The following is a 13,243-nucleotide window of genomic DNA, read 5'->3' on the forward strand; positions in this document are numbered from 1 at the left end:
GCCCAGCAGGACAATGCCTTAACGCTCCTACCCATTCCCAACCCACTAACCCTCCCATGGTCCAACCAGCCCTGCACTTCCCTCATCTCCTGGAGAGCCTGAAAGATGGAGCCAGGCCCAGGCTGAGGTCAGAGACCTCCTGGTCCCCCCTAGATCTCTGGAAGGGCCGGGGAGATGGTACCTCAGTCCCAGCAAGCCCTACCTGCCGGGTGCTGCTCAGGGGGGCACGGCCCCGGGGTCTGGGGGCTCCCAGCTGTAGCATGTTCCACGGGGGCCTGTGAGCTAGGTCCCCCACCTAACCCTAGATGACGAAACTGCTCATCCAGGCATTTTCTCTGGCCAGGCCTATCCACAGACCCTCCCTGCCTGCTGGGGAGACCACTCTCTCGTCTAAGTCCCGGTCCGCCTGCAGAGGTTCAGCTCGTGCCCACTGGCGGGCCAGGCTGGCAGGCAGGGAGGAGGCGGCCACCTGTTGCCATGGCTCTGAGCCCACCTATCAGCACCTGCATCACAGCCTCACCAGGCCAAGGTGTCCGGTTGCATGGAGGGAGCGGGTGGCATGGCTCAGTGGGGTAGGCGGTGACGGCGGTGGCGGCTGGAAACCTGGAAACCGGAGCCACCTGACCTGGCCACCTCCCCTGACCCGCCTTCCTGTCAGGGAGCCCCATTCTCCTCTTCCTCAGGTGGAGGAAGAGACCTGAGAGGGGCTTGGGCCAGCAGCCTGGACATCCTGAGCCGTCTCCAGCCATGGCCTTGGGACCAGGGCCCCTGGATCTCGGCAGGCCGGCAGCCCAACTCCTGCATCGCAGCCCCTGCCCGGAGACCTGTCTGAGGGAAGGGACACAGGCTCTGCCCAGACCTGGGAAACCCCAGGCTGCATATGCCCTGTCTGCTCTCTCTCCTTCCCCACCCTGTTCCCCACGTGGGCCGGAAGCCGCTCAGCGTGGTTCTAAGCTAAGACTGAAAACCGGTTAGCCACGCTCAGGGCCACCAAGTCACCTGGGTCCACATGCAGATGGAGACCGCCCCCGTGGCCCCAGGGGAAACGTGCTGAAGAAACATCCACCCTCCTCTACCTCCCTGATCTAAATTCCTGTGCTGCTGAGGCAGTCCGCACCTCCACCTCCTGGCGCTGAGAATGAGAAGGTAGGCCTTCTGGGATGGACCACGGAGCTGGCATCACTGTGCTGACCCGAAGAGAGCCCCCGGAAAGGACAAGCAGATAACCCAGCCAATCGGACTGAGCTGAGCCAGGGCTGGGAGACCAGCCGTGGGCTTCCAGAGGCTGAGGAAGGGCAGGAATGACAGGCTGGGACCCTGAGGGCTGCCTGGGAAGTGGGGTCACGGTGACCTGCCTAAGTCACATGCCCTCCCTGAGCCCGGCTGCCTGATGTGGCTAATGATAGCAGGACCCTGCCCTCCTGCCGGTTCCGTGAGAGAACTGAATGGGCCACACGTGGAGACGCCAGCACACACACCGCACACGTGCCGCACACGTGCCGCACACGTGCCGCATCAAGCACGAGGTGGCGCAGTGACCTTGGGGACAGGAGCTTTTAAACCCGCTGGCAGGAGAGGTCCTGAAGTCACCCTGGAACCCCCCCAGGGGTCACAAGGTCTGATAACATAAATCGCCTCCCCTGCACCTTCACGCGTGGCCCCCAGGCCCAGACACCATTCCTCCTCCCGAAGGAAGCTCCCTTTCTCCTTTTTCCTTTCCGGAGCACTGACAGGTCCTCACAGTGGGCCCTCGTTCCTTTGGCCACAGGTCAGCACTGCCTCCCGCTGGCCTGGACCATCGACACAGCCTCCTGTAAGGACACTCTGGCAGGGGACCCGATCCAAAAGGCCGAATGTCACAAGCCGCTTAAAACCTCCAGGGATGGCTCCAGATGGCTTCAGAACAAGGTCCAGCTGCCTTAGGATGGCACAAAAGCCTCAACCTGGACTCCCCACTGCTTAGGGGGCCCCATGTTTATGTCATCACACATCCTCTCTGATGCCCAACACATCAGGACTAGTAGGGCCCTCCACACATGCCTGTGTCCTCTGCTTGAAATACCAGGCCGCCGCCTCCTCCTCCTTCGACCAGGCAAACCCCTTCGCATGCCTTAAGACCCGGCTTAATTGCCACGGCAGAGGCCCCTTTCCCAGTACACACCACACACCACACCAGGCGACCTCCCACGGCCTCTGTTGCATCTGTGATTGTCTTGAAGCCATTTACTTATCCCTCACAGGCTAGACTAGAAGCAACTCAGTCAGGGAGTTCATGCCCCAAGACCCGAGGACTCAGGGAACATTCATAAAAATTTCTTTCTTTCTTTCTTCTTCTTTCTTTTTTTTTCCTCTCTCTCTTTCTTTTTTTTTCCTTTGGAACCAGGCCCCTGTTCTACGCCAGAAAATAAGCTGTGAACAAGAGATGTGGCCCCTGCCCTGGTGAAAACTCAGGGCAGAAACAGACAATAAACAAGCGCACAGGTATATAATTTGATGCCAGGTAGCAGCTGGGGAATGAAGCTCCAGGGGCAAGGCTGCACCCGGCTAGCGCAAAAGGAGGTGGAGCAGATCCTGACTCCAGGCCTGGCTTCCCGAAGCCTCTAAGCATTTACCCAGTCACAGCACCTTTGCCACTTGCTCGTTCAGATTCCTGAGGTCGGGGAGATGGGGCCAGAAGAGAGGAAAAGGGTATGAAGATGAAACAGGAAGGACCCCGGCCTGGAGCAGGCTCAGGTCTGAAAGCGGCCAGGATGAATCCGGTAAACGCTGTCAAAGGTGACTGTGAGCCTCCCCTCCGCTCTGAAACCTCTCATGGCTCCCCAGTGCCCCTGACCAAAGCCCAAGCTGCTCTTCCTGGCCTCTGAGGCCTCCTCCCCAAGTCCCTTTTCTACGTTTTCACCATTTAATTCCCCAAATATGGCCACCAGCCTTTGTCCACACTGTCCCTCCTCCCCCAGCCCATCTCCACCTGACCAAGTCCTACAGTCACAGGAGGACATCTCCCTCGGGAAGCCCCCTCCCATCAGCAGGGATGTGCTGTCTTCCTCCACATGCTGCTTCTAGCAGCCTTACCCTTGTTCAGTGTGTGCTTCCCCAGGAAAGGCAACTGTGTACATTTCTTATCTCATCCTGAGAGAAGACTGGGACAGACCTGGTTACAAACTCTGGCTCGGCCAGGGCCCAGCTGTGTCACCTGTAACTTCACCTCTCTACACCTCAGTGTCCTCATCTGTTAGATGGGGAGTTACCATCAACCTTCAGGGTTCCAATGTGGTAATGTGAAAGCACCCAGTTCAGGGCCTGGCAGGCACCCAGTCAGCAATGAAACCACCCCCCACTAGCCTGCTGGGGGGGCGGGGGCGGGCGGCCAAGACACTGACTCAGCTCCTCCCCCCACATCCCTCTCTACTCCTCCCTGACAGGGAAGGGGAGGCTGCTGACAACAGGAAGGGCCAGCAGAGAGGTGGCAGGATGTGCAGAGCCTGAGGAAGTCCAGGCAGTGAGCAGGTCATCACACTCACAGGGGCAGGGCCCCTGCACACAGCACCCTGCTCAACTCTCCCCACCCTCCTCATCAGGCTGTCAGAGCCTCCCTAAGTCACTTGCCAGAAACCAAAAGCAGTCCTGCCCCTCTCTTCCAGAACATCACAGTCAAGGGGCCAGAGTGACGTGGAAAAGGGCTACTCCTTCCCTTACAATCAGGGTAACCTCTGGCAACTCACCAACGCCCCTCCCCAAGCCTCAGTTTATCTGACTGTAAAATGGGGGTAATGGTGAACTCAGCTATGAGGTGCAATATGATAAATAAGGCGCATGTATTGAGAGAGCTTGGGTAGGGCTCATCCCCAAGAGAAAGACAAATCCCTGCCATCGTGTTCCCCACCCCCAAGAGCGGGCCTGCCCCACCCAAGGTCCCAGCGCCGCTGCGAAGTGGCAAGCTCGAAGTGGCAAGCCCGAGAGAACATGGTATCCTGCTGCTTCAGAAGTCCCAGGACAGGCTCTGGTCAGGATGGGAAGAGGCGGCCCCTTCTCACCCACCCAACCTCCGGCCAGCGCCCACACAGGCGTACAGCCTTCCCAGGCCCACATCAGCGCGACCCATCCGAACCAGGGAGCGCCTCTCTCCAGGCCCCGGCGAGACCCAGATCCAGGCCAGGCCCATCTCCGCTCCTCCCGTGGCCCAGAACCCTGAGAGACCCTACGGATCTGGCAGCCTAGGAGGATCAGATCAGGTTTTCACCAAGGGGGGAGCTGGAAAGGAGAAGGGAAAAGGCCACCCGGAATCTGTCCGTGATTGGTCCCGCAAAAGTGAGGGGGTGGTGCCTGGGAACGAGAGTTCCCATCTTCTCGGGGGTTGCCCGGGCTTCTGGCCCAGAAAGGTGAGGCGGAGGCCGGGGGAAGGTGAGGCAGGACGGCCGGCCCGTGCCACCGGAGTCGCCCTGTCTTCCGGCCGAGACCTCCTCTCGCCTCCGAGAAGTGAGGAGGGGGCTGCCCAGGAGGGGAGCGGCTCGGCTCTGGCTCTGGCCGTTGCTCTCATCCGGACCTGGGGCGCAGAGGGGCTGCCCCCCGGGGAGGCACTCACCGTCATGGCGGCACCCCGGGGCGGCGAGAGCAGGAGGCAGGAAGGTGGAAAGGGCTCTCGGGCCGGGCTCAGCGGCGCGGGAATCCCGCCGCCGCCGCCGCCGCCGCCGCCGCCCCTTTCGGCCGGCCGCCGCCGCTCGTCCGGCCCTTCCCTTCCCCGGCGCTGCCCCAGCCCCTTCCATCCGCCCATAAAACTTTTTTTTTTTTTTTCAAACTTCCTGGGAGGATCCGGGCGGGCCAATGGGCGGCGGGGAAGCCGAGACAAACAGTGGCGGGGGCCGCGAGTAGGCCAATAGGAGCGCGGGAGGGGCCCGGGGGCGGGGTCTGCCGCGACGGGACGGGTGAGCTGGGGCAGTCGGGGCGGGCGGATGGGGGCGGATGGGGGCGGAGGGAAGTGAGGGCGGGCCGAGCTCTGACGGCGGGCAAGCTAGGAGGAAGGAAGGGCCTAACGTGCAGGTGACTCCGTCGGGCCACGGCTAGGGAGTGCGGGGTGGGGGCAGCCGGGTGTGGCACCCTCGTCGTCCAGCAACGGCTTCCCGACCCACGCCAGCCGCCGGACGGAGCGATGGGTCCATTAGGCCTCGGCGCCTCGGTTTGATGGCGACATGGGCAAAGCACCCATTACTACCAATTCAGCGGGTCCCACACGCCAAGCCCTGTTCGTTACCCATGTAATGGACTTTCAACCTTACCACAAACCCGACAGGTGATATCCTTGTCCCCATTTTACTAATGAGAAAACGGAGGCTCAGCGAGGTGAGCCAACTTGCCCAGGGTCACACAGTAAGAAGAGAAGGGATTCCTAGGAAGTAATCTAAGCACAAAGTGAGTTCTGGAATTGGTAGGGCCTTTCCTAAACGTGCCCTCCTCACCGGGGGTCTTTCTCGCCTTAAGAACCTCATTTTGGGTTCTTGGGTGTGGGCTATACCCGTTTCTCACTTTCCCAGAACACTTGGTGGTTTCTAAGAGTACATTTGCCCTGCAGAATCTCCTCTAAGCCTGCAGCTGAAGAGGTACTGTGGTGGAATTTGTTGCTAACTGCATGAGGTGGCTTATGGGGCATTGTGACTTAAACCCTATATTACCTTAAGCAAGGTCCTTAACCTCTCTGTGCCTCAACTTCACCCTCTGTAAAATGGGATAATGCTGTTATCTCACAGGCTACTGTAAGTATTAAGTGTTAATTTAAGTAAAGCACCTAGAACAACCCCTTTATCCCTAGTTAGCTCTCCTTAGGTAGGGGCGCAGGGGAGCTTGGAATAATTACCACTTCAATGATTCTGCCATCTCAGTTTGGGGTTCGAAAATTATTGCTGTCATGATTATAATCACTATCTGCATTTCACAGATAAACAGAGGCCCAGGGAGCTGAAGTTTTCCCAGCATTTCCCATGGGAATTCTCTCCTCCACCCTGAGGAATGAGACCAAGGGTAAGTCCTCCTAGACACTGGCCTTCTGGCATCCCTGTGCTGAGTGTTCCCACACTACCCTGTACCTCACTCAGGCATTTGGTCCTTGGGAGAGTGCATGGACAAACAGAACACCTCAGCTACCACCAATGCCCTATCGCAGTGGCGTGGACACCTGGCAGTACCAGCCTCCTTGCTGGTTTCCTGGCCTCTGGGACTCCCTTCTAGTACCCTCAACACAGTGATGAGAACACTCCCCTGCTCAAAGTTCTTCAACACTTCTCCACTGTTGATACACACATCCTTGTGCCCGCAGTCATGTCCACTATCATCTGGCCCCTGCCTGCTGTCCTCTATCATTAGACACACACATTTCACGTGCTAGGGCTACACAACGCTGGGAAGTCCCAGAACGAGCCAGGTCCTCTGTGCCTCCCTAACTGCACATGTGCTGTGCCATGCCTGGAACACTTCCCTTCCCGTCCTCTTATGCCCCAACACACGCACACTCACTCTCTCCCTTCCCTCCCTCCACATGTTTGTTTGCCTGGAAAATTCCTCCTTACCCTTCAAGTCTCAGCCCAAAGGAAGCCAGAGTGCCCCCAGCACAGACTTAGAAGCTCCTTTCCCAGGGCTGCCTGCGTGAACTCCCTGCCCAGAGCTCCCTGCATCTGTACACTCCCCAACTCCACTGATGACCACACAGTGTTCTAATCAATTATATGTCCGTGTCCTCACAAACTGTGAGCTCCTTGTGGGCAGGAACAGAGTGGTTTTTGTCTATATCATGGTAAGCCTAGGGCCTCAGCCCACATTAGGTCCTTAGTAAACATTGGTCGAGTGAATGAATGCACAAATGAAGGAATGACTGCCTCATTGCAACTTGCCCCGGTAAGACAGAGATGGCACGGCTTCAGGGACCCAGGATTGACTTATTAAACAGAGCCACCAAACCTTGGGGTTATCCAGTCTCAAAGCGTTACTCTATTGAAGATAACAGTGTGAGGCTCAGAGAAGGGAGACGATGGCCCAAAGTCACACAAGTTAGGGGCAGAGACAGAACTCAAGCCCAGGCTTCCTAGCTCTTGACCTTGGACTAATTTCACTGTCCAGCCCAAGAGATGTGTGAAGCTGCTTTAAGTAACTGGGTGGTTCCACTAGCAGTTCCGTCTCTCAGCTCCTGATTTTCCTCATTCCCAGGTGAGAGAATAGCTGCAAATTCATTGAGCCTCAGTTGCCACATCTGTCCAATGGAGAAAATCTGCAGAGACTCTCAGGGCTGCAAGGAGGACTCAGGGAGATACGGATGCACAGAGGTGGGGGGGTGGGCTCTGAAGTCGGCCAGAGCAGGGTTCAAATCTTAGCTCTCCCCCATTGTGTGACCTGGAACAAGTGAGTTTCATTCCCTCATCTATGAAATGGACAATATGAACTGTACCTAGTATGCCTAGTGGTGAGGATTCAATGCAATCAGATGTGCCACGCACTGAACACAGAGCTGAGCACATAGTAGGTGCACAATAAATGCTGGCCATCATCACCATCATCATCATCCCAGAGTCCATTTCCCCATTTCTCTCCCCCTTCTCTCCAGCCAAAAACTTACCTGCCCCCTCCTGCCGGAACTGCTGTGTGTTAGTGACCCTTAGTTAGGTTGATAAGGTAATTCCCACCCATGGCTTGAAGATACCACTCTGCCCAGATAACCACGTTTGCCTGGTTACCCTTGTGCCTTAACCCCCAAAGAGCAGCAGCGAGGAAATTAAGAAGTGGATGGAGAAGCTAGTGTTTGGACGCCCTCCTACCCCGTACCCCACCCCATCACACCTCTGTGCATCCTGATTTCCCTGAGCCTTCCCTGCAGCCCTGATCATCTCCATAGATTTTTTTTTTCCCCATTAGACAGATGTTGCAACTGAGGCTTGGTGAGTTTGGCTGCTGCCATTCTCTCATCTAGGAATGAGGAAAATCAGCAAGAGGCCAGTTCCTCTAAACCAGGGGTCCCCAGCCCCCAGGCTGTGGACTGGTACTGGTCCTTGGCCTGTTAGGAACTGGGCCGCACAGCAGGAGGTGAGTGGCGGGCAAACGAACGAAGCTTCATCTGCCACTCCCCCGTTGCGCCCCATCGCTCCCCGTCGCTTGCTTTACCGCCTGAACCATCCCCCCCACCGCCTGTCCATGGAAAAATTGTCTTCCACGAAACCGATCCCTGGTGCCAAAAAGGTTGGCGAACGCTGCTCTAAACCATAGCTGTGCAACCTCGGGCAAGTCTACCTCACCTCTCTGAGTCCCGGTCCCTTCATCTGTAGAATGGGTATACAGGCTCTCAGCCTAGAGCTAGACCCCAAGCTGATGAGAGTATGAGAGTCAGCCTGTCACCGAGAGAAGAGACCCCATGAGCCAGGCTGTGGCTCCTGGAGATGGCCAGGCCTCTTCCCTCCCACCGTGAAGGGGGCAGGAGAGCACAAGTCACAGCTGCCTCCCCTCCCCGCCCTTGAGAAAACCACCAACCAGAGGCCTGAGTGTTTACAGCCCTCTCTGGGCAGGGAATGGGTTACGTAATGCCAGATGTTTGTGCAACTGGCTCAGACCCAGGTCTGAGACACACTTTGCAATCCCAGAGCCCCTCGCAGGCCTTCCCTCCCTCTCCCCCTTGCTCCCAGCCTGGCTCCCCTTGGCCTATTTGCTGATTGGGAGCTTTCAGCTGGGTGGATTATTCCATCACCCCTCACCCTGAAAGCTGAAAACAGCCCCAGCCTGGTCCAGCAGGTGGGACGTCCCCCTCGCTGCAGAGACCACGGAAGCTCTGGGCTCTGCTTCCAGCTCTCCTTCCTCACATGGGGCCTCCACATCTCTCACTCCGAGCCCCTACTGGCTTTCCTTTGACTGACACCAGCCTCCTCCCTCCCCTCCCCCACTCTCCCCACCCTCACCCGAGCCCCACCCCACTGGAGCCAGCCTACCCTTTGCCACCTGAGGACCCCCAGAGACAGCAGGAACGGATTGAACAGCGTGGGACGGTCCCCGGGCATCCGCCATGAGGTCACCAGTCGGCCCTTGAGTGGGCTCTCAGCCTTGCCCTCCGCTGGCCTCTTGTCTGCCTGTCAAACAGGGTCCAGTGTTGGCCCCCACGTCCCTGACGACAGCCTCCCCTGCCCATGCTGCCATGCCCACCTCAAAGGCCCAGGGTTGCCATCTTTCTCCTCTCCCAGAACTGCCGAGGTGGACTGCCACGTGTTCACACCGCGTGGTATTGGTTGACAGGGCTCCTGGGGCTCAGCGCCCTTGGGAATGTGCACTTCTCCACCCTCAGGTCAGACCCCAGGTGGCCGGCGGGAGGGCAGTGCGGACCATAGATGTGTATTCAGCCCGCATAAGGTTTTTAGATTATTTTGCATTAGGTTCCAGTGTTAAATAATCATGTAGTTTAACACATAGCTACATATTTCCAGCTCCTCTTGAAATATCTAAAGATGGAGAAACTCTGGGCTCCTCTTCCCCAAGGCAACAACCCTCTGGAGCCAAGGGGTCACTCAAGGGCCCCCTAATCCTGAGTCCTCCATCTGCCTACTCTCCTCCCCTTTGTGAAAGGAATGAGTCACAGACTTCCACAGCCACACACCCGGCAGAGTCCCCAGTGCACCCTCTTTGGAGTCATCCTTGTTGGGGAAACTGAGGCCCCAGTGAAGCAGAGGCATTTGCCCAAAGTCACACAACAAGTTACTGGCAGAGGCAGGGCAGAGCCCAGGTGTCCCAACTCTTCAGAATCCAGGGATTCTCTGGACGTGGGACATGAAGCATCAAAGCACAGATCCAGGGCTTTGGGGGGAAGGCCTGCCTCCACCCTGCACCTCATCGCCATCACAGCCCTGACCACTAGACCGTGGGCTCCTTGAGGGGGCTTTGGGGGGAAGGACTGCCTCCACCCTGCACCTCATCGCCATCACAGCCCTGACCACTAGACCGTGGGCTCCTTGAGGGGGCTTTGGGGGGAAGGACTGCCTCCACTCTGCACCTCATCGCCATCACAGCCCTGACCACTAGACCGTGGGCTCCTTGAGGGGGCTTTGGGGGGAAGGACTGCCTCCACCCTGCTCCTCATCGCCATCACAGCCCTGACCACTAGACCGTGGGCTCCTTGAGGGGGCTTTGGGGGCAAGGACTGCCTCCACCCTGCACCTCATCGCCATCACAGCCCTGACCACTAGACCGTGGGCTCCTTGAGGGGGCTTTGGGGGGAAGGCCTGCCTCCACCCTGCTCCTCATCGCCATCACAGCCCTGACCACTAGACCGTGGGCTCCTTGCTGGTGCTTCACGTCGCCCCTGGCCCACACCCAGGCATACACAAGGTGCTCACGAAGGGTATGTGAATGAATGAGTGAGGCAGTTATCAATTCTGTCCAGTCCAGGCTTCCTGGGGGGGGATTGAGAGGTTTTCTGGGTTGCTGGGGCAGGCCAATTTCATGGAGACTAGAGGGGGACACCTGTATTGCTGTTTCCTCTTTGTTCACAAAACTCTGGCCCCAGGAAGTATGAAGAAATAACCCAGAAAGAGGAAGAGCAAAGTTGCCGGAGTCCCTGTGAGAGCTGGAAGTGCTTTTGGTGACCAGTCCCCGTTCCCTCCCATTTCACAGATGGGAAGACTGGCCACCAAGCAGTTAGAATGCTGCTTCTACTATGCGAGGCCACGCAGGCAATCAGGGCAGAGCCAGGAAGCGGCGTTGGGGGTAGCAGAGAGAGCGCTGGGTAGGAGATCCTGAGCCCTAGGTCCTAATTTGAGCCCGACCACCGACCGGCTATGTGATCTGAGATGACTGCCTACCCCTCCTTTCCTCATCTGCACAGTCAGGGGCTGGGCAGAATCCCTCCAGCTCTGACTAGCGGCAGGGCCAGACTTGGGGGCTCCAGACTGCCAGACAGACACCCCCCCCCCGCCCACCCCCGTCACACCCAGCTTCTCAGGAAGCGGCATGGGGAACAGCAGAACAACAGCAGGATTAGAAAAGCACAGCCTCAAACCGCCTGGTGTTCTCCTCGCCCCCCGCTGCCCCAGGCCCTCAGCTCTGACCTCACCTCTCTGGAGGCTGCGGGTGATGAGAACAGTCTGTTTGGCAGGTCTGTGGGGAGGGGCGGGGCAGAGCATGTGCTCCAGCTGCAGCCAGGCCTCAGAGCGGCCTCGGCGGGTCCCACCCCTTGCACACATCTCTCCCGCCCCAGGACCCTGGAGCTCCTCCAGGCCCAGCTGACTTCTGTACCTCCTTGGCCCTCTTCAGTGCTTCTCTGGCTCCAGCTCCTGGAAGCTCTACCCTTTCTCCCAGCCTGGCCAACCCTCCAGAATCAGGAGGACCTTGCCTTCAGAGACCATCAGGGCCAAACTGCCATTTGCCCAGGGAAGGGCAGCGACCTTTCAGGGCATCCTAGCAAGTTGAAAGCAGAGCCCTAGGCTTCTGACCCTAGGACTGTCCACCCACCCAGATGCGGTGGAGCCCCTCTTCTCGATGTCCCCATGGCAGAGCCAGCCTTGGTCTGGATGACCCCAGAGCTGATCTGAGGGCCTCAGCGCACCTCCAACCTGATTTCCCTTCCCTTCCCCTCCCTCTGTGCCCACACCCATGACCCAACTACCGAGTCTGCCTGCTTCTGGTCAGTCAGTGAGTCTTGGCCTCTGCTTCCTTCTGACTCCTCAGGCTCCTTTGATTGGAACTGGAGGTAAGAAAGAACACACTTAGGTCAGATTATTCCCCAGGTTCCAACTTCTTATGCATCCATTCGTCATCCATCCATCTAACATCAATAGACCCATGTATCCATCCAACCATCCAGAATCCATCCTATGTCATCCACCCACTCATCTAGCCAACATCCATTATCCCAATACATGCATCCTCAATTTATTCATCATCTATTCATCCATCCTGTATCCACGGGGCTTCCCTGGTGGTGCGGTGGTTAAGAATCCACCTGCCAATGCAGGGGACATGGGTTCGATCCCTGGTCCGGGAAGATCCCACGTGCCGTGGAGCAACTAAGCCCGGGAGCCACAACTACTGAGCCCGTGCGCCTACAGCCCGTGCTCCGCAACAAGAGAAGCCACCCCAATGAGAAGCCCGCGCACCGCCACCAAGAGTAGCCCCCACTCACCGCAACTAGAGAAAGCCCACGCACAGCAACGAAGACCCAACGCAGCCAAAAATAAATTAATTAATTAAAAAAAAACTATATCCACGTATCCTTCCTCAATCCATCCAACATCCATTCATCCATCTACCCATCCTTCCAACATTCATTCACCATCCATCATCCATATTCCACAACATTTACCCATCCATGCAACATCTATCTATCCAGCACCCTTCATCTGTTCCATTCATCACCCGTCTATCCATTCATCCATCCACCCATCCAACATCTGTTTCTCATTTGTCCAACATATATCATCTATCCATCACCCGTTCATACATCTGTCATCCATCATTCATCCATCAACTACCCACGGACCTACCCACCTTCCGTCTGTTTCTTGCAAGCCCTCAAGCATCCATGTATTCACTGGTCAACCAGCCACTAAGCTCATCTCCTTTGTGTCAGACCCTGGGCCAGGGGCCAGAGGTACAGAGATAAAGTAGGTGCATCTCCTGCCCGCATGGAGCTCATGTTTTTTAAGGGAAAACGACAACTGAGTGTGACCAGATGAAGAGGAGCAGAACTACCAAGCCCGGAAGGGAAACATCACCAATCCAGGGGTGGCGTGAGTATTCAGGGAAGGCGTCTCAGAACAGGGCAGCTGATCTAAGACTCAAACAATGAACAGATGTTTGGTGAGTGAAGAGGGAAGGGAAGAGCTTCCTAGCTAGAAACAGCAGGCACAAGGGCAGGGAGATGTGCTCACAGAGCTCTGCAGCCAGCTCAGCACAGCTAGAGGGCAAATCTGGGGGGGAAGGAAGGCCAGGAGGCCTTGAACGCCATGCCAAAGGTTTCCTAGAGGTGACCAGCTGGAGCCCCAGCAGGACCTGGTGAATGCCTCTGCTGTGTCATCTGTGAAATGGCCTGAAGCACCTGGTGTTCCTGCCCCTCCCCAGTCACCATCTCCTAACCACCCAGGGACCCCTGAGCCTCACCATGGAGTAACTCTAGCTAGAGAATCTCTTTCCTCCCTCTTCTCTTTTGACCAGACCAGCCTGCAGCATCCCAGCGTCCACTGGGACGCAGCATCTTCTCCTTGAGCTGCCTGTGGTGGTCCACCTGCCTGCC

General features: G+C 57.3%; 1 protein-coding gene across 6 annotated transcripts in view; it reads right to left on the reverse strand.

The window, feature by feature from the left end:
- The window catches only part of TRIOBP (TRIO and F-actin binding protein), a 58,824-nt gene that overhangs the window by 19,324 nt on the left and 26,257 nt on the right, over positions 1–13,243 (reverse strand). For 3 of the 6 annotated variants that reach the window (XM_073788197.1, XM_033866088.2, XM_073788199.1), the window contains 2 exons: positions 11,618–11,695; positions 8,955–9,092 (listed from right to left, as the gene is read on the reverse strand). In XM_073788197.1, coding sequence (XP_073644298.1) covers positions 8,955–9,092; positions 11,618–11,695 — 216 coding nt within the window. Of the gene's footprint in view, positions 1–4,582; positions 4,787–8,954; positions 9,093–11,617; positions 11,696–13,243 lie in introns of those variants that run through there. The other 3 variants (XM_033866087.1, XM_033866089.2, XM_033866085.2) reach the window with 2 other exon arrangements.

Source organism: Tursiops truncatus, chromosome 11 (assembly GCF_011762595.2).
Source record: "Tursiops truncatus isolate mTurTru1 chromosome 11, mTurTru1.mat.Y, whole genome shotgun sequence".
Lineage (NCBI taxonomy): Eukaryota > Metazoa > Chordata > Mammalia > Artiodactyla > Delphinidae > Tursiops > Tursiops truncatus.